Source organism: Trifolium pratense, linkage group LG7 (assembly GCF_020283565.1).
Source record: "Trifolium pratense cultivar HEN17-A07 linkage group LG7, ARS_RC_1.1, whole genome shotgun sequence".
Taxonomy (NCBI): domain Eukaryota; kingdom Viridiplantae; phylum Streptophyta; class Magnoliopsida; order Fabales; family Fabaceae; genus Trifolium; species Trifolium pratense.
In genome coordinates, this window is record NC_060065.1 from 28,506,780 (window position 1) to 28,525,941 (window position 19,162).

The 19,162-nt window shown below is 35.8% G+C and overlaps 2 protein-coding genes across 5 annotated transcripts; one reads left to right on the forward strand and one right to left on the reverse strand.

Moving 5' to 3' along the window:
- On the reverse strand, positions 1-18,687 carry LOC123898320. 3 transcript variants are annotated; one of them, XM_045949245.1, is made up of 7 exons: positions 17,953-18,687; positions 17,709-17,868; positions 17,448-17,542; positions 16,476-16,646; positions 16,000-16,158; positions 15,762-15,898; positions 1-1,097 (listed from the first exon to the last, which is right to left on the reverse strand). In XM_045949245.1, the coding sequence occupies exons 2-7, from the start codon at positions 17,711-17,713 to the stop codon at positions 381-383; spliced, it is 1,284 nt and encodes a 427-aa protein (XP_045805201.1). In that variant the 5' UTR covers positions 17,714-17,868; positions 17,953-18,687; the 3' UTR covers positions 1-380. The 3 variants fall into 3 exon arrangements, with proteins under 3 accessions (XP_045805201.1, XP_045805200.1, XP_045805199.1); XM_045949244.1 differs by having other exon boundaries at positions 1-358; positions 527-1,097; positions 17,448-17,868; XM_045949243.1 differs by having other exon boundaries at positions 17,448-17,868.
- Positions 2,809-4,687, forward strand: LOC123898321. Of its 2 annotated transcripts, none has more exons than XM_045949247.1 (4): positions 2,809-2,923; positions 3,654-3,858; positions 3,950-4,125; positions 4,226-4,687. In XM_045949247.1, exons 2-4 carry the CDS (start codon positions 3,656-3,658, stop codon positions 4,345-4,347), a joined length of 501 nt encoding a protein of 166 aa, XP_045805203.1. In that variant the 5' UTR covers positions 2,809-2,923; positions 3,654-3,655; the 3' UTR covers positions 4,348-4,687. The 2 variants fall into 2 exon arrangements, with proteins under 2 accessions (XP_045805203.1, XP_045805202.1); XM_045949246.1 differs by lacking the exon at positions 2,809-2,923 and adding an exon at positions 3,522-3,560.
- Positions 18,688-19,162: the final 475 nt, after the last annotated feature.

Genomic DNA, 19,162 nt, shown 5'->3' on the forward strand with positions numbered 1-19,162 from the left:
CACTCAGCTTAAATTTGAATAGAACAAAATATATTGCTACAGCCTACATTCCATTTTTCAAATCATTTCAAAAATCCCAAAATAAGGAAATCAATCAAATTTTATGAGACAAAAATTTAGAAATAGCACCAAACAAGATACTAACATGCTCTAGAGTCTAAAGCTAAAACCTAGTATATCTTATGTTGCAAGAATCTTTGACTTAGCACAATGAAGGATGCAACATACTGCCATAATTTTTGCATTACGCGAAGCAAATTAACGAACAAAGCCACATTCAGTTGCTTTGTCACTTGAAATAGCTCAATTGTCAGATTAACATAATAGCTTCAAGCAATAGCATCACGATTCACATTGTCTGCCAAATCAAAGTGGCCTCATTAGAACTTTTTAACTATAATAGTAAAAATAACAACAAAAAGGAGAATAGCCGTAAATAATAATAATAGGAACAAGAAGAAAATGTACACGCACTTGTGCTTGCGGCCCGTGCACACACATAAATATATTACTGGCATATTCATACCTGGAATTGTCGACAACCACATATTCAAATCCTCATCAGTAAAAATCTGACTTTCTTTTGTATAAAAAATCTCATCAATCTTTTCATTTTCCTCGGGTGGTAGTAGAGCAATAGGAAGTGCTGGCCAAAATTGATTGGACATGTTAAAGGCCATCAGTGTTGAAAAATTCAATTGTTGTCCGGCATTAGAAACTTTTCCATCAGCAGTATTTATAACCTGCCTGATTTTTTCAGATGCGTCACCATTAACACAATTTAAAAACCTACCAAGGCCGGATGTGGAGTGCTCGACAACTTCCTGTTTCCATGGCGGTGACAGTTGATTTTGGCTGAAAGGTGACTCCTGCGAACTTGAGCTTTCCAGGGTAAGAAATCGTGCTGAAGTACCAAGAACAGGTGCACGTAAAGGTTTATTGAGATCCTTCCGATTGAAAGCTGGATTGTTGGTCGCACCTTTTTTCTTTAAGGATAGAGGGTGTTTTCCTCGACTTTTCTTAGTAATAGACACATACCCATTCAAATGCTGTGCCACTGGACTTGCACGTAGATTCATAGATTGACGATATTTCTGAAACAGGCAAATATACTATTAGGCCGTGATTAGAATACTGCATGATAATGCAGACACAATATCTGTAGCGGATGACTAACGCTGCTGCCTGCTAAAACATAAATGAATTCAACAATTTTGAAAACAAAATCCAAACTGAAGCAAGTCCCCGATGGAGGGAGCCTTGCACACCAGTTGGCCCGAGTCTGCCTATTTTGAGTTTACATTTTACATTAAGCAGTGTGCTTGCACATTTTCCAAACATATCAGTTATTAAAAAAGTACAAAAAAGAGTTGCACGTGTAATACATATGCATCATTACGAGGAACAGACCTGTAAATTGAAGGTGTGAAAACACAAGAAGGGGGGGTTGAATTGTGTTTTAGTTAAGTTTAAAACTTTTTCAAGTTCTTAACTCAACTAAGTTAGCAGCGGATAAATAACACAAATAATAACAAGATAGAGAGAGAGAGATCACACAAGCAATTTATACTGGTTCCTCTCACAAAACGAGAGTAGTCCAGTCCCCTTGCACTTCCAAGAGATTTCACTATAATCACACAAGATTACACCTGCTCAAGCACACAAGCAAGAGACTTCACAACAATGCTCAAGCACACAAGCTTAAGACTTCACACTTAAGCACACAAGCTTAAGTTTCCTCAAGTAATAGTAGAGTATATGAAAATATACAGATGCTCTTAGAAGAACCTAAAGAGAACAAATACAAAGAGTACAGAGTATTTGACTAAAGTGCAAAAACACTTGATAAGAGGTTCAGAGCTTGTATACACAGAATTCAGAGTTTGTTCAGCGCACGTTCAATCCTTAATAATTGTGTATATTTAATGCAGCTGATCCTTCTAGTATATATACCACCAGAAAAGAGTCGTTGCAAAAAGAACCGTTGGAGTTGATAATCTTTTGTCTTCAAGCAGTCTGTCTTGATGCAGTTTGTTTGTATCTAAACTGAGTAAGAGTTTCAGATACTTTGACTACTGCAGAGTAGACTTTCCTTATTCAGCTAACAAGTCTGAAGACCCACGTTCTCAAGTGAGGACAGACAAAACGAGAGTAGCTGAACTGATCAGGCTTGAAAGGTCCTTTTCTTCATTGGTAGAAGAGTTGACTTGCAAAGGGAATCTTTACAGCTTTCAAAAAGATCTTCAGAGGTTGATGAAACTTTAGTCACTCAAGAAGTTCTGAAGACTTCATCATCTGAAGGTTGTAAGTTCTGAAGTCCAACATCTTCTGAGCGCTTGTGAACTTCTGAATTCACATCCTCTGAGCTTCACTAAGAGCTTATCTGATGCTTATATCTGCGCACTTAAAATAAATTTTTAGTCCTTCCAATTGTTTATTAATACTTTGTTATCATCAAAACCTTTATGGATTTAGGGGCTAACATTTTTAAATCAATTTTGTTCCAACAATCTCCCCCTTTTTGATGATGACAAACATAAGTATTAATCAATGTTTTAAGAACCGGACCGGACCGGCCGGTTCAACCGGTTCAACCGGGAACCGGACACAGGACCGGTCCGGGCTGCTGCTGAGAACCGGTAGTCTGCAAAACCGGGAAAAAACCGCTTGAAACCGGTGCGAACCGCCCGGAACCGTTCGAACCGGTGAACCGGGAGCGGTTTGAAAAAACCGGCCGGTTCGGAATCTTTTAAAAATTAAAAAAAAAAAAAAAAAAAAACTGTGTATTTAAACGTGTTTTTTTTTTCCTATGTGTAACCCTAATTTTTCTCTTTCACTTTCCAGAGAGCGTGAAAACGGCTGAAGGAAAACCAACACCTATTTTGAGTATTTTCTTCTTCTTCTTCGTGAAAACCCTCCACTGGTAACGTGCACTTTTTTTCTTCTTCTTCTTCATCGTTAATTGTTTCTTATATTAGATGGTGGAATGAAACAAATTTATCCTATTGTTATGTTTAGGTTTCTTAATTTGTTTCTTAATTTGTGGAATGAAGAACTAAGGTTTTGTTCAATTTTTATGGGTTTCATCTTTATATTATTTGCTTTAGGAAATATTGTTTCAACACATTGATAGATTGCAACAAGAATAATATTTTTCAGAATCTTGTTTCAATTTTGAAAAGGGTTTTTTTTTCTTATTTTACGTTAATTGCAACAAGAACTAAGTTTTTTTTTTCTTATATTACAGTAGTTTCTAATTTGTCCTTTGTTTGTTTTAGGTTTTTAAAGTTTCTATTTTGTTAGTTTGTTTATCACCTGTGAAGTAGAATAATTATTATGAACCAATTTTAGTAATTTGTTGCTTTGTTTACCAATTTAAAGTTTATTTTCTATTTCAGAAAATTATGTCGACATCAGCATCAACTTCTGTTGCTCAATCTTCACAAGCAGCTCCTCCAACACAAGCTGATGACTCTATGCAATCATGTCGACAAAAGTCAGACCCTGCTTGGGACTTGGCAAACAATTGGCTCTTGATTCTATTAAGCATATGCGTCCCGGTAAGTATAATTGATATAATGTTTTTTAAATTGTGCATCTTTACCTTTAACTACATATTGATCATGATTTCAATTTTGTTATGATTTTGATAGATATGTGGTGGAATACTTTTGGACATAGTGTGCCAAATGTGCAAAAATGGGCAATTAAGATACTTAGTCAAACTGCTTCATCATCGGGTTGTGAAAGGAATTGGAGTGTCTTTGAAAGAATACATACAAAAAAGAGGAATAGATTGGAGCATCAAAGGTTGAATGATCTTGTGTTTGTGCATTACAACTTGCGTTTAAAAAATAGGTATGCAATTATTTTTAATTTTTACCTTCAATATTCTACATTTCATTATTTATTATCCTTTTTACATTGAATAATCTTTGTCTTTTGTTAGAGCCTTCAACAAGATGGGAGCCTATGATCCTATAGACTATGAGAGAATAGACGACATTGAATTTTGGATCATGGACGAAGATACAAATTCTACCCCCATTCTTGATTCCAATGAGATAGAAAGTATGCTTTACAATGAGGAATCAATTCCCATAATTGGTATTGACAATGAGGAAGGTGAGAGTGAGATTATTACTTATGTGCATTGAGTTGTATACTTGTATTGTGGTATTTAGTTTATGAAAATGCTATACTTAATTGTTTACTTTATTTTTAGGTGAATTGGCACCCACCATTGGACTTCAAGAGGGGGGACTTAATTTGGATTCATTTCCACAAGAAGATGTGAATAGTTATAATGGTGTTGATGATGATGGTTTCCATCAATTTAATGATTGATCATTCGATGCATGAACTTTGAGTTTGAACATGAATATGGGAGACTTGAAGAGGGGAGACTTAATTTGATATTTTGATGTTTGAATTTAGATTATGAATTTATGTTTTAGTATTTGGTATGAATTATGTATTTGGTATAAGTATTATGAATTTGGACTTTGTATAAGTATTATTAAGTACTTGGTCTTGGTATGAACATCATGCACTTTAAAACTAAATTTTGTTAATTTGTCAATTTATGTCTAAGTATTTGTTATTCTGTTACTGATAATTTGTTTATTAGCTACCAGATACGAAAATTATATGAACGGTTCATATAAACGGTTCAATAACGGTTTAACCGGTCTAACCGATTGAACCATGAACCAGTGACCACACCGGGTCGATCTCCGGTCCGGTTCTTAAAACATTGGTATTAATTGACAATTGTTGTTAAATTAACTTATCATGTTTCTCTTAGGTTTGTGAGGTTTGCAAGCTCCCCCTAAGATTGATACTTCTTAAAGCCAAAGCTTTAAGTTATATCCATGATATTTTAATTTAGTATAAGATTAAGATAATTTGAAATAAAACAAATTTTCATATCTTTCTTCAGAGTGAGAGGTTTGCAAGCTCTCCCCCTAAGTCTCATAAGGCTAAGTTAAAATTGCACTCTTAACTTATCCTTACTTATGAAATTTATTTCAGTTTCAACTAACTTAGTCTCCACATTGAAATACGTAAAACAACTTAAAAGTAACAACTTTTAACTTAACGGATAAAAGCGAGATAAAAGTGTGGTTTCAGCTTTAAAACTTATCACTTATCAATTAATGCGTAACTACTCCCCCTTTTGTCATTATCAAAAAGTAAAAAAAAAATTTATATAACCAAGACAGTGAAAAAAGAAGACTGGTTATTACAAAGGTGAATTTATTTCAAAAACAAAAAACAACGCGCTCAAAGGTTTATAAAAGGCGAACGAGTTAACATGCATTCTTCACATAAAAACAAGAATAAACGAGTATATCAAGAAAGATCAAGAAGAATGAGAAGGTTTAGTTCACGCATCGCAGAGTTTCGGAGAAAGAAAGAAGAAGAAAAACACGAAAAAGATGAGAAAGATAAAGAAGACGACAAGAAACCACAAGAAGCTGAGATTATAATCATCTCATCAGATTCTGAAGCTGAAGAGAATGAAGATGATGCTGACTATGTTGAGTTCTTGGCTGGCTATGTTCCAGAAGAAGAACAAAAAGAAGAAGAAGAGCAAAACCCAGATCCCATAGAAATTTCATCAGAGGATGCTGAGGAGAAGTCTGAGATTTCTTCTGAGTATTATCCATCTGATTAGGATTAGGTTGTCTTGTTCTTTTTCTTTTTACCAATGTACTCAACATTGTTAGATCATTAATAAAAAAATTTCGTTTAAAAGCAGCTTGTGTTCTTATGTTCTTATTTATCAAAGAAAGTTAGCACAAACAAAAAATATAGCAAACCACATAACTAAGTGAAAATCCAAAATAAGAAATTGTTCAGACAAAATAAAGAAAAATATGAATATCAAGTTCAGAAGATAAAAACAAAAACAAACATAAAGTGCAAAGAATCCTAAGGTTTCTTGAGAAAGGCTAAGAGCTGGTCAAATTTGTCATTCAGAGACCTCACGTTGGAAACAAGACCATCCACTTTGGATTCCAAATTGAGGTGAGCTGTCCTTTGCCTTTCCAAACCTTCTTGTTGTTCCCTCAGAGCTTCTTGAAAGATCTGCAACTGATTAACAACCACAGGAGCTTGATCTTCAACCAAGGGTGCTTGTTCTTCAACCAAAGGTGCCTTGCCTTTATCAGAGGGTTCACCTTCCTCTGGATAATCGATCATCAGAACATCATCAGCAGGAGTAACCTCTTGGTTCAGCTCAGGGATTTCTTCAGCAAGTCTTGCAGCAGCTTCAGCTAGACGTTCATTCTCAACCCTGTGAGCTTCAAGACTCTGAAAGAGCTTGGAATCAATCCAGAATTCCTTAAAAACAGACATATGCCTTGCAGTAGCAGCAATAGCAGCAAGCTTAGCACGCTCATGCTCTTCATGATTAAACCCAGTCAGTCGTTTCAAATTAGCTCTTGCTAAGCTGTCCTTCAGAAGATACACTAAATCCAAATCCCGTTGTCCAATCACAGTCTTGATCTCATCACCCATTACATCCAGAGCTTTGCAGATTCTAGCCTTGATTAGTGACACCTCCATATCCACATCAGAGGGACACACCAGAAACTTGTCCTGAATATGGGATAACCTAAGTAGATCATCATATAGCTGATTGGAAAGGTTACCAAAAGGGTCAGAGGATGAGGGTGAGATGTTGGGAATGGTAGAGGGTTTTGTTGGGTCATTAGCAGGGTTGTCAATGATAACAACTTCTGCTTCTGAAGGGTTAGGAGCACAAGTATGAGTGCGTGCAGGAGAAGTATGCTTAGTACTTGGATTAGGATTGGGTTCAGGAGTTGATTCAGATGATGAGATGTCAGAGGTTGATTCAGGGTAAATGTGTTCAGGTGATGGTTCAGAAGATTTATGTGGAGAGGGTTGTTTGGTGGGAGAGGTTTGTTCAGCAGTTGGAATATCTGGTTGAGGTTCAGATGGTGGAATGTCAGATGATACTTTTTGTGGTTGAGGTTGAGGTAGAGGTGATTTTGGTTTAGGAGGTGAGGTAGATTTGTGGGTTTCATGAGTAAGAGGTTGATTATTGAGGGGGTCAGGGCTCAGATGTTTTTCTAGTTCAGAAAGAGGGTTATCAGAGGTTGGAATAATTGTGGGTACAGGAAGTATAGTCCTAAGTGGTTTTGTATAACCTATTCCAATTTCAGCTTCATTAAAATTGTACTTAGGAGTCTTACCTTTAGGATCAGGAACATGTTTCTGACGCAGCCTAGTACTCAGAGTTTCTTCATCAGACTCAGTTTCTGATTCAGACTGAGTTTCAGAGGAGTCACTTTCTTCACTTTCCTCTTCATCATCAACAATGATAGGCTCCTTTGATGATGTTGCAGCAGCTTTCTTAGAAGTAGCTTCATATTTCCTTTTAGTTCTCTGCTCAGCAACAGCTTCTTCTACTTTAACCTTCTTTTGAGCCAGAAGATCTGGTTTTTCTTGTTCAGCTTTCCTCTTAGGTTTCCTCTTAGGATTATACAAGTTTGCAGGAGCTTTTGGAACCATACTCCTATCAACAGTATATCCTTCTTTTCTAAGAACTTCCAGATAGTCTTGAATGATGTGCTCAGCATCCATTTCAGAGATTACTGGATATCCATCCACAAACAGACGATCTTCAAGACTGGCTGTAAACTCTTGTGAAGGTGGAACCACTTTTGATGAGATGAGACGCATCTTGGTGAGAAAGCTAGCATTCAGAATCTCAGGAGTGAACTTCTTTTCAACAAGTTCTGGATGGAACTTCTTCAGATTTTGAACAACATGACCTTGATAGAGAAGGTCTGAGAGTAATCTTGGATAAGCTATAGCTGTCTTCCTCTGAGATTTGCTTAAGAAGATTGCCTCACAGATCCTCTCAAAGAAGTATTCTCCCAGATTCACTTTCATTTCTTTCAGAAGAAAGTAGATCAGATGACGATGAGTCCAGGAAATTGTATCAGTACCACCAACTCTTGGACTGATAGCAGCTAGTATGATCTTGAATAGCACTCTGCAGACGTCAGTCAAACCCTTGACTTTACCCTTCAGTTTCAAATCTGTACACATCAGAGCCAGAAGATCATCTCTGTACCTTGTGTCCTTCTCAAAGACATCCAACTCTATCCCAGAGTTATCCAGACCAAGCAACGCATTGAAATGAATAGGAGAGAAAGCTAAGTTCATACCACAGATATTTGACCTAATCTGTTTTCCAGTGAATTCCAATAAACCCATTTCTTTCCTAGATTTACCTTTTAAACTAGGATTCCTCTCAATAGCCGCACGTTCTTCCTGTTTAGCTTCAGCCTTATCAAAAACCTTAGCTTTCATCCAGAATTTCTTCAAAAGATCTGGGTAAATAGGACCATTTAGCATGATGAAGTACTTATCCCATCCTTGAGCGGAGAAGTAATGTTTCACATCGAACCCATTTGCCTTCAAACTGTCAAAGTCGATCATCTTTTCAGAAAGAAAGATGAGCTCAGATTCTGGAAACTCCATTTCGTTCCCAACGATTTGAAGATTTCTAAACATGAACGGTGGAATCTTTGTTGTTGAAGACGATGAAGAACCGGCCATGATGGAGTTAGGGTAAGGGTAGGAACTAATGAGAGAGAAAGAAGATTTTTGTTGGAGGTTTAGAGAGAAAATGAAAGTGTGGGTTGTGAGAGTGAGAAGTGTGCAAGTGTATTGTGTAAGTTTTATTTAAATGCACACAGTTAACACGAAAATAGCAAATTTGGGAAGTTACGCTAATTGACAGAAAGTTGAATACCAAAAATCATCATTAACCACCCACTACCTGACACACGTAGACCACGTGCAGAAATTTACTCGGTAACTGCTATTTTAATGGACAACTGTTCAGCAGTGAATACTAAACGTTTCCCACTTAAATAGATCAGAGCCTCTGAGATATTTAAAATTCTCTATCAGAGTTAAGTACTTCAGAGCTTGTGTTTCAGATGTTCTGAGTCATAAGTTCTGATATACATAACCTCTTACACTTTAATTGCCAAGAAAAAAAAATTTCATTCAGAGATTGAAAACATGTTCAGATGTTTCTTTATAAAATCAAATCTTTCAACAGGTAAGGCTTTAGTAAATATGTCAGCCCATTGATTTTCAGTATCAACAAACTTAATATCTATAATGCCTCTCTGAACATAATCTCTGATAAAATGGTGTTTGATTTCAATATGTTTGGCTCTAGAGTGTAGGATATGATTTTTAGATAAATGAATGGCTGCAGTATTATCACAATATAAAGGAATATTGTTACTGCTTACCTGATAATCTTCTAACTGATATTTTAACCAGAGTAGTTGTGTGCAACACTTAGCTGCTGAAATGTATTCTGCTTCTGCTGTAGACAAAGCTATAGTAGTTTGTCTTTTACTAGCCCAGGAGATAAGGTTTTCACCAACAAATTGACAATTGCCACTTGTGGATTTTCTTTCAATTTTATCTCCAGCATAGTCAGCATCACAGAATCCATTTAGCACATAATCATTGGATTTCTTATAGAGAAGTCCAAGATTAGTTGTTCCTTTCAGATATCTAAAGATTCTCTTTACAGCAGTAAGATGAGATTCTCTAGGATCTGACTGGAATCTTGCACATAAGCATACACTGAATAAAATATCTGGTCTAGAGGCTGTCAGATAGAGTAAGGAACCAATCATACCTCTGTAGACCTTTTGATCTACTTTTCCTTCATCATCTGACTTGCTCATGTTGGTAGTTGAATGCATAGGAGTATTCATTATCTTGCAGTCATCTAGGTTGAATTTCTTCAGAAGTTCTTTGGTGTATTTTGATTGATGAACATAAGTTCCTTCCTTCTTCTGATTGATTTGAATTCCAAGAAAGAATTTCAATTCTCCCATCATGCTCATTTCAAATTCATCCTGCATTATCTTAGAAAAATTCTTGCACAAGGAAGCATTAGTTGAACCAAAGATAATATCATCAACATAAATTTGAATGATTAAAATGTCTTCTTTGGTTGTTTTTCTAAAGAGTGTGCAGTCAACCTTCCCTTTCTCAAAACCCTTTTCAAGAAGGAAATTACTGAGTCTATCATACCAAGCTCTTGGAGCTTGTTTCAGACCATACAGTGATTTCTTCAATTTAAAAACATGTTCTGGGTTTGAGACATCTTCAAAACCAGGAGGTTGCTTAACATACACTTCTTCAGAAATAAAACCATTTAAGAAGGCACTCTTAACATCCATTTGATACAAAGTTATTCCATGATTAACAGCATAAGATAGAAGTAACCTGATTGCTTCAAGTCTAGCAACTGGTGCAAAGGTTTCAGTATAGTCAATCCCCTCTTGTTGACTATAACCTTGTGCAACCAATCTAGCCTTGTTTCTTACCACTTCACCTTGTTCATTCAGCTTGTTTCTGAATACCCATTTTGTTCCAATAATGTTCTTGTGTGAAGGTTTAGGCACTAGAGTCCATACATCATTCCTTTGAAATTGATTCAGCTCTTCTTGCATTGCTACAATCCAAGCATCATCTTTCAGAGCTTCATCAATCTTTGAAGGTTCCATCATTGAGATAAGACCAACTAAAGATTCCTCATTTCTCAGTTGAGATCTTGTCTTCCTTGGACTATCCTTGTTGCCTAATATCAGTTCCTCTGGATGTGATGATTTGTATTTGAAAGTATTTCTTGGGGGCTCATCATCTTCAGACTCATCAACATCAGGTTCAGCAGTTGCTTCAGTTCTTTGTTGTTCAGAGTCTGTAGGAACTGTTATTTTCAGAGGTTCTTCAGAGAATGGATGTTCTGAGTAGTTTGGAATATCTGAATATTGATCCTCTGATACCTGAAATCTAGACAAACCTTCCACAAGCTCTGACACTTGGTCAGGCTCTTTGTCATCAAATTTGACATGCATAGTTTCTTCCACAGTATGTGTTTCAGAAATATACAGTCTGTATGCTTTTGAGCGTTCAGAGTATCCTATAAAAATACCCTTATAACCTCTAGCATCAAATTTCTTTAGATGGACTTTGTTGTTTAAGATATAACATGTACATCCAAACTGATGAAAATAAGAAATGTCAGGCTTTCTTCCTTTGAACAATTCATAAGCCGTTTTGTTCAATTTAGATCTGATATAGATTCTATTTTGAACATAACATGCTGTGTTTACAGCTTCTGCCCATAAAAACTTTGCTACATTTGTTTCATGCATCATGGTTCTGGCCATTTCTTGCAGAGTTCTATTCTTCCTTTCTACAACCCCATTTTGTTGAGGAGTTCTAGGAGAAGAGAATTCATGCAAGATGCCATATTTTTCACAAAAGTTTTCAAAAGGTTCATTTTCAAATTCTCCACCATGATCACTTCTAACTTTTAAAATAGTGTAGCCTTTTTCATTTTGAATTTGTTTGCAGAAGATGCTAAACTCATCATAAACTTCATCTTTTGTTCTTAAGAATTTTACCCAAGTCCATCTACTGTAATCATCAACAATTACTAATCCATACTTCTTTTCATTGATAGAGGCAGTGTGAACTGGCCCAAAAAGATCAATGTGAAGAAGTTCCAATGGTCTTGAGGTAGAAACAATGTTTTTAGGTTTAAAAGATGATTTTGTAATTTTTCCTTTTTGACAAGAACCACAAAGTGTGTTTGAGTGATATTTGATTTTTGGTAATCCTCTGACAAGGTCAAGCTTACTAAGCTTAGAGATTAACCTCCAGTTAGCATGGCCTAACCTCTTATGCCAGATCCATTTTTCCTCACTCAAAGTCAAAAGACACATCACTTTTTGTTCATTCAAATCAGAGAGATTAATTTTATAAACATTGTTCTTTCTCAGACCTTTGAATATAATGGAGTTATCAGATTGTTTAGATACAGTACATGATTCCTTATTAAAGACAACTACATAACCATTGTCGCAAAATTGACTTATGCTCAATAAGTTATGTTTGAGTCCATCTACTAACCAAACATCATTAATAGATAGGGAGGAATTACCTACTGTACCTGTACCTATTATCTTTCCTTTTTGATTACCTCCAAAGCCAACAGATCCTCCTTCTTTCAAAGTCAGCTTAGAAAATAGTTGTTTGTCACCAGTCATATACCTTGAACATCCACTATCCAGATACCATGAGTGATTCATGATACTTCTTTGAGTGGCAGGCTGTATGAGAAACAACTTTAATCATTGCGATAGAACTCTTCATCAAGGTTAATGATAAAGTCATCCCAGTATTCTTCCTCTTCATTTATCAAGTTCTGATTGTTAACTTGAGAATTTGTCAGCCATTTGTCTAGGACATAAGCCCTTCTTCCTTTGCATAGGACTTGTTTCCATACTCTAGGTAGGACATATCCTTTCCTAGTTGGTAAATCTGAATGATACATTATTTCAGCTTTTGGTACCCATCTTCTGGGTCCACGCTTGTTAGTCCATAAATGCTTACTATGTTGTCTAGTGTTAGAGAAAGATCTTGGTTTGGAATAATAACCTTTTTGAAACCTTTTCTTTTGAAATCTGTTATTATTCCAGGATTTGGATTGTTTATGATTCCAGGGTTTGTATTTATCACCAATCCCATGTTCTGATTGATTATATCTACTGACTCTAGAATCATAAATAATCTGAGTCCTGTACTTCATCTGAGATTTAGAATTTTTTCTTTTAAAAACTTCTGATCTTTTAGATTGACTGGCTTCAGGTACTGAAGTTCCTTTGGATCCAGAATTTGAAGTCTCAGATGTTGAAGCGTTCAGAACTTCTGAACTGATGTTCTCAGGTTCTGAACAACTTCTATCTTCTGAACTTCTCTCTCCAGATCCTGAGGAACTGGGTTCCTCTGAGCTGTCAGCTTCTAAATCACTCAGATCATCTTTGTCATTTTCAACAATACCAGGATTCTTTCCCTCTTCACTTGGTGGAACAACATAATAAACCCAAGATTTTCCAACCTTTTTGGCAAAGGTCTTCAGCTTTGAATATGTTCTACCATATTCATAGCCAAGTCCTTCTCCTCTATGTCTCAAAACATTATAAATTCTATTAGCAGCTTTGCTCTTCCCAAGGTTGAGATGCACAAACTGTTAAAGAGTTATTTCCTGCTCATCAATAGGTTTGTGACAAACAGCACAACCCTTTTCAAAGTCATTTACTCTATTCAGAGTTTCTTGATATAGACCTTGAAAATGTTCTGCTTGTTCAGTCAGAGTGTTAAGTTTTTCTTGAAAAACTTTTTGTTTACTTAATACTCTGAGATGTTTCTCAATGACCTTGTTAAGTGCAGTTATAAGTTGAGATTTAGAACAGTCAGAAAATACCTCATCTGTTACTTCTGAATCTGATTCATCCTCTGAGTCTGCATCTGAGTCAGCTGAAGCCATCAGGGCTAGATTTGCCTCTTCTTCTTCCTCAACTTCTTCCTCAGATGATAGCTCTTCAAAAGTAGCCATCAGACTCTTTTTCAATTTGCTCTTAAATTGTTGCTTCTTTGAGCTGTATCTTTTGCTTTTGTCTTTAGCAGACATTTCTGGACAATCAGCAATAAAGTGTCCTGGCTTCTTACAGTTGAAGCAGTTCTTCTGATCATCCTTTTTGCTGACAAAATTTCTGGAGCTGTTACCTCTGAAATTTCTTTTGTTAAATCTGTTCCATTGCTGAAACTTGGTGAATAAAGCAAACTCATCTTCACCCATTTCCTCCTCTTGACCATCTGCAGAAGATTCCTCTTCAATGTCAAGAAGCTGAGTCTTAAGAGCTTTAGAAGGAGTCCTAGTTGACTGTAAAGCCACAGACTTGGACTTCTTCTTAGCTTCTGAATCAGCATTCAGAACCATCTCATGGCTTCTGAGATTGCTTATCAGAGCCTCAAGACTCAGAGTCTTGAGATTTTGAGCTTCCTCTATTGCAGTGACCTTAGGTCTCCAAGCAATAGGAAGACTTCTCAGAATCTTCTGAACATGGTCATAGGTGGAATAACTTCTCTTAAGAGCTTTAAGACCAGATACAAGGATTTGAAACCTTGTAAACATAGTCTCAATGTTTTCATCTTGTTGCATAGTGAATAGTTCATATTGCCTTATCAAGAGACTAGCCTTAGCCTCTTGAACCTTTTCATTACCATCATAGGTAGCACACATAGAGTCAAAGATAAATTTAGCAGTAGACTTGTTCTCTATTCTGACATAATCCTCATGTCTAATAGCACCAACAACAATGTCCTTTACTCTATGATGCTTAGTGTAGGTTTTTAAGTTAGCTGGTGTGAGTAACTTTCTATGCTCAATGGACAATCTTCCATGTTCATTTAAGTTTTCAAAAGTTACTCCCAGCTCAACCAAATCCCACAACTCATGATCAATAGCAGTAATATTGTTATACAGTCTTTCCTTCCACCACTCAAATAAAGATGCATCACCATTGAATATAGGGGCTTTTCTATTGCCACTATGTTCATGTGATTCATTACTTAAGTAGTCAAAACCAAAAGCATTTCTAGGACCACCACCAGCACCACTGGCCTCACCGGCTTCACCGGTTGTTCTAGTACTACTATCGTCTCCTCCAGACATAGTGTTCTCACAAGATCTTTACTGTCTCACTGTTAAGTGAAAGTAACAGACCAGAGCTCTAGATACCAATTGAAGGTGTGAAAACACAAGAAGGGAGGGTTGAATTGTGTTTTAGTTAAGTTTAAAACTTTTTCAAGTTCTTAACTCAACTAAGTTAGCAGCGGATAAATAACACAAATAATAACAAGATAGAGAGAGAGAGATCACACAAGCAATTTATACTGGTTCCTCTCACAAAACGAGAGTAGTCCAGTCCCCTTGCACTTCCAAGGGATTTCACTATAATCACACAAGATTACACCTGCTCAAGCACACAAGCAAGAGACTTCACAACAATGCTCAAGCACACAAGCTTAAGACTTCACACTTAAGCACACAAGCTTAAGTTTCCTCAAGTAATAGTAGAGTATATGAAAATATACAGATGCTCTTAGAAGAACCTAAAGAGAACAAATACAAAGAGTACAAAGTATTTGACTAAAGTGCAAAAACACTTGATAAGAGGTTCAGAGCTTGTATACACAGAATTCAGAGTTTGTTCAGCGCACGTTCAATCCTTAATAATTGTGTATATTTAATGCAGCTGATCCTTCTAGTATATATACCACCAGAAAAGAGTCGTTGCAAAAAGAACCGTTGGAGTTGATAATCTTTTGTCTTCAAGCAGTCTGTCTTGATGCAGTTTGTTTGTATCTAAACTGAGTAAGAGTTTCAGATACTTTGACTACTGCAGAGTAGACTTTCCTTATTCAGCTAACAAGTCTGAAGACCCACGTTCTCAAGTGAGGACAGACAAAACGAGAGTAGCTGAACTGATCAGGCTTGAAAGGTCCTTTTCTTCATTGGTAGAAGAGTTGACTTGCAAAGGGAATCTTTACAGCTTTCAAAAAGATCTTCAGAGGTTGATGAAACTTTAGTCACTCAAGAAGTTCTGAAGACTTCATCATCTGAAGGTTGTAACTTCTGAAGTCCAACATCTTCTGAGCGCTTGTGAACTTCTGAATTCACATCCTCTGAGCTTCACTCAGAGCTTATCTGATGCTTATATCTGCGCACTTAAAATAAATTTTTAGTCCTTCCAATTGTTTATTAATACTTTGTTATCATCAAAACCTTTATGGATTTAGGGGCTAACATTTTTAAATCAATTTTGTTCCAACAGTAAATAGTTTGAAACAGTCTCTTTTGGAAGTCCTTCCACATCCATAAGCTGCTGTAGATCACCCGCAGTTCTTAAACATAACATAGCTCCAGTACCTAAAGCTTTTGATATGAGGCTCTTATCATAAGCATTCCTAACTACAAATGCAACGAATACTTACTGTCAGTTTACGATTGACCTCATGGCTTGCATATGAGGCTTAAATAAATAAAAAGCCAAAGATGATCTTAGAACTTACTGAAAGATGGGAATGGGATATTAGTGTTTTCTTTCATTTTTTGTATGAGATCATATATTTCCATATCTGGCAACTGAACATCCACAAGCACAATGTTAATCTCATTCCACTTCTCCCCAATAATGGATAATGCGTCAGAAGCTAGTGTAGCAGTCAAAACTAGTAATGAAAGAATGTCAAGATAAAGGTTTTAAGAATAAATAAATCCAAAAAAATTACATTATACATCGCAAGAGTCAAAAAGGTTCTTAAAATTAAGTAGAAAAAATGGAACATTGGAAACAAAATCTCAATAGTTTAGCCTCAAGAAGCAAAGAGTACATTATACGATGATCTCAAGAGAGAAAGACACAGGCATACTTTAAACAAGAAACACAGTTAACTGACAGAACAGAAGAAATTTGACTCTTAAGGTTGCAACGAAATCTGAACAAATAGTAAAAATAAATTTAACTTCAAGAATAAGTGCCACTTACTCTCATATCCAAGTGAAAGAAGAAATTTTGATATAAATGCTCGGCGTGCTAAGTCAGCATCCACAATTAACAGCTTGACACCAGCTACTGGACCAGTGTACTTACTCAGTTCCGCCGACTGGGGCTCGTCAGACTCCATGATAAAAGAGAGTATAATACAAAGAAGTGAACCTGCTTTCAAAAATTGTTGAGTGAGAGTCGGAGCATATATGATATGATACGAGTATCAGATACAATACATTTCCAATACGACTATATGCATATCCTTGAAAAATGTAATAAGGTGCATGTTAGACACATACACTGAAATCAAAATTACAGAATCATAAAATTTCATCAATATATAATTGTAATTTAAAATAAAAAAATCCAAACTAACAACGTATTCCTTTTACATTAATTTATAAACTAGAACACAATTCCTGTTGGATATTGTTCATTACAACTTTGGAATTAAAATCTAACTTCAATAGAATACTATAATTATGCAGCAAACTTCGATACTTCACGGATATGTATAGGTAAGGTATCTGAGAGAATTGGTATTGAATATGTAACCGATACATGAAAGGAGTCTAAGTACTATTGTAGCCTCCGAACTGAGCATAAGTCGAATTTTTGAATCAGCCTACAATAGGCGCAACACAACCATAACCACAATTAAGACCTTGACGCGACCAATAGCACCACGACCACAACACAATTAAAACCTTGTTAAAAATTATTATCATCAATGCTAAACACACAGACAATCTGACACATTTAACACAGTTATATTTCATTCCGAATTAATCAAATAAGATTAATTATCTGATCTAGGGAACTGCTTAAACATCGATATTTCGAAAACACAAGGTATGTGAACTATATTCAAAGGAAAATAAATGAACACAAAAAATTGGAGAAATCACAAACAACAATAATAAGATCCAATAAATATGATGACTACATTAGGGTATTCAATTCCCTTACCCGAGTTTAAGAGAAACGGCTGAACAACTGAAGGCGTAGCTGCGTAGGGTTTGTGACTTTGCCCTTTTATTTTAAACTTCACTTTTCTTAATTTGCTAAGATATAAAAAAAAATGCTTACTTTTGATGGCTAATACAAGGAAAGAAATTAACATAGATATTCCGATACTGTCAACACCCTTATTTAGTTTTTTAAGAACTTGAACAATACGACAAAAATCATTTTGAAAAAAAACCAAAACAAACAGGCCCATATACCTACCTCATTCGAATAAATCTTTAACATGAGTGAGAGCTTTTAGGCAATCCAATGATCAATCAATATGTTAGCCAACACCTTGCAGCATCGGATTAAATTGATTGCAGTCACTTTTTAGAGTATGTCTACTTCATCTTTCAAGTATCAAATCAAACATCCCTCCCTGCACAAGGTATAGCATTAGCATTGAATAGTATCACCACAAAATGAGAGGCGAAATATCAACCATCTAAATATATGGACTCACCATTTCAAATCTCCATCCATTGTTGGCAGCGACCGCACCATAGTTGGATCCAAAATCTCTTATAAATTCATATATAGAGGCAGGATGCTGAGTACAAAAATACATGCCGAAGTTGAATCCGACTCTGCGTGATAAGACCGTGCACCTACAGGCTGCAGAATAGTTTTCTTTGTAGAATCTAACATACTTAGCTCTAGATTTTGATCTTGAGTTTAATCCAATCGCCAAATAAAATTAATGGTGGATTTATATTTTATTTACACTTCAATCCTTCTATTCATTTAGCCCTCACCCAATATTATGGTTAAGTTTTTTAATTAACAATCATCTGGTGAATTAAAGTATGAAGACAGGAGCAATATGAAAATTAAAGCTCGAGGCCGCTAAGGTTTATAAATTATGTAGAGCTATCATACTTGTAAAAACCTAATAGTGAATCAGTGAGAGAGGATCCTCTCCAATCACATTATGTGGCAGCGAAATCCCAACCATCCATTTTCTTTTACTGTAGCTTTAAACTTAAATAAATAAATAAATGAATGGTATAGATGGACACTGGACCTCATCCAGTGAAAAGTTTACTGGAAAGGATCCGAGCTCGTGAATCAGTTTGATCTTTCAAATGCAACACACGTGTCAGTGAATCGGTTGATTGAATGATTGTTGATCTTTCAAGACTGGAAGGGTGTGAGAGATTGTGTATTTTTATCTATCATTCGGTTACTATGTTTTTTTTTTTTAAGAAGCTAAATTAATCCACCTAAATTGGCATCAAAGAGAATCGAACCTGAGACTTTAAGGAGGAGCACACTCTCAGGTCCCAAGCCAATACCACCAGACCAACCCAAGTGAGTTCATTCAGTTACTATGTTATGTAACTTCCTATAGTGTAACAATCATTTTTCACAATTTAAATACAATTTGGATTTTCATTCTTTCTTAAATCTACTATAGAGAAACTAAAAAGCAAGAAACTTAACAATTCCAGAATTTTATAATCACTTCTTGTGTATTTTAAACAGTAAGAGAGACAGAGAGTAATGGAATCTTGCCTCTTAAACTCAAATAGGAGCAAGCAAGATAAAACCTAATTTTTGGTTACTTATATTCACTAGCTTATAGCTATTGACAAATGTAAAACCATTATAAGGCCTACAAGTCAATACAACTCTGCTATCCAAGAAAAACAATGAAGACATTACCAAGAAAG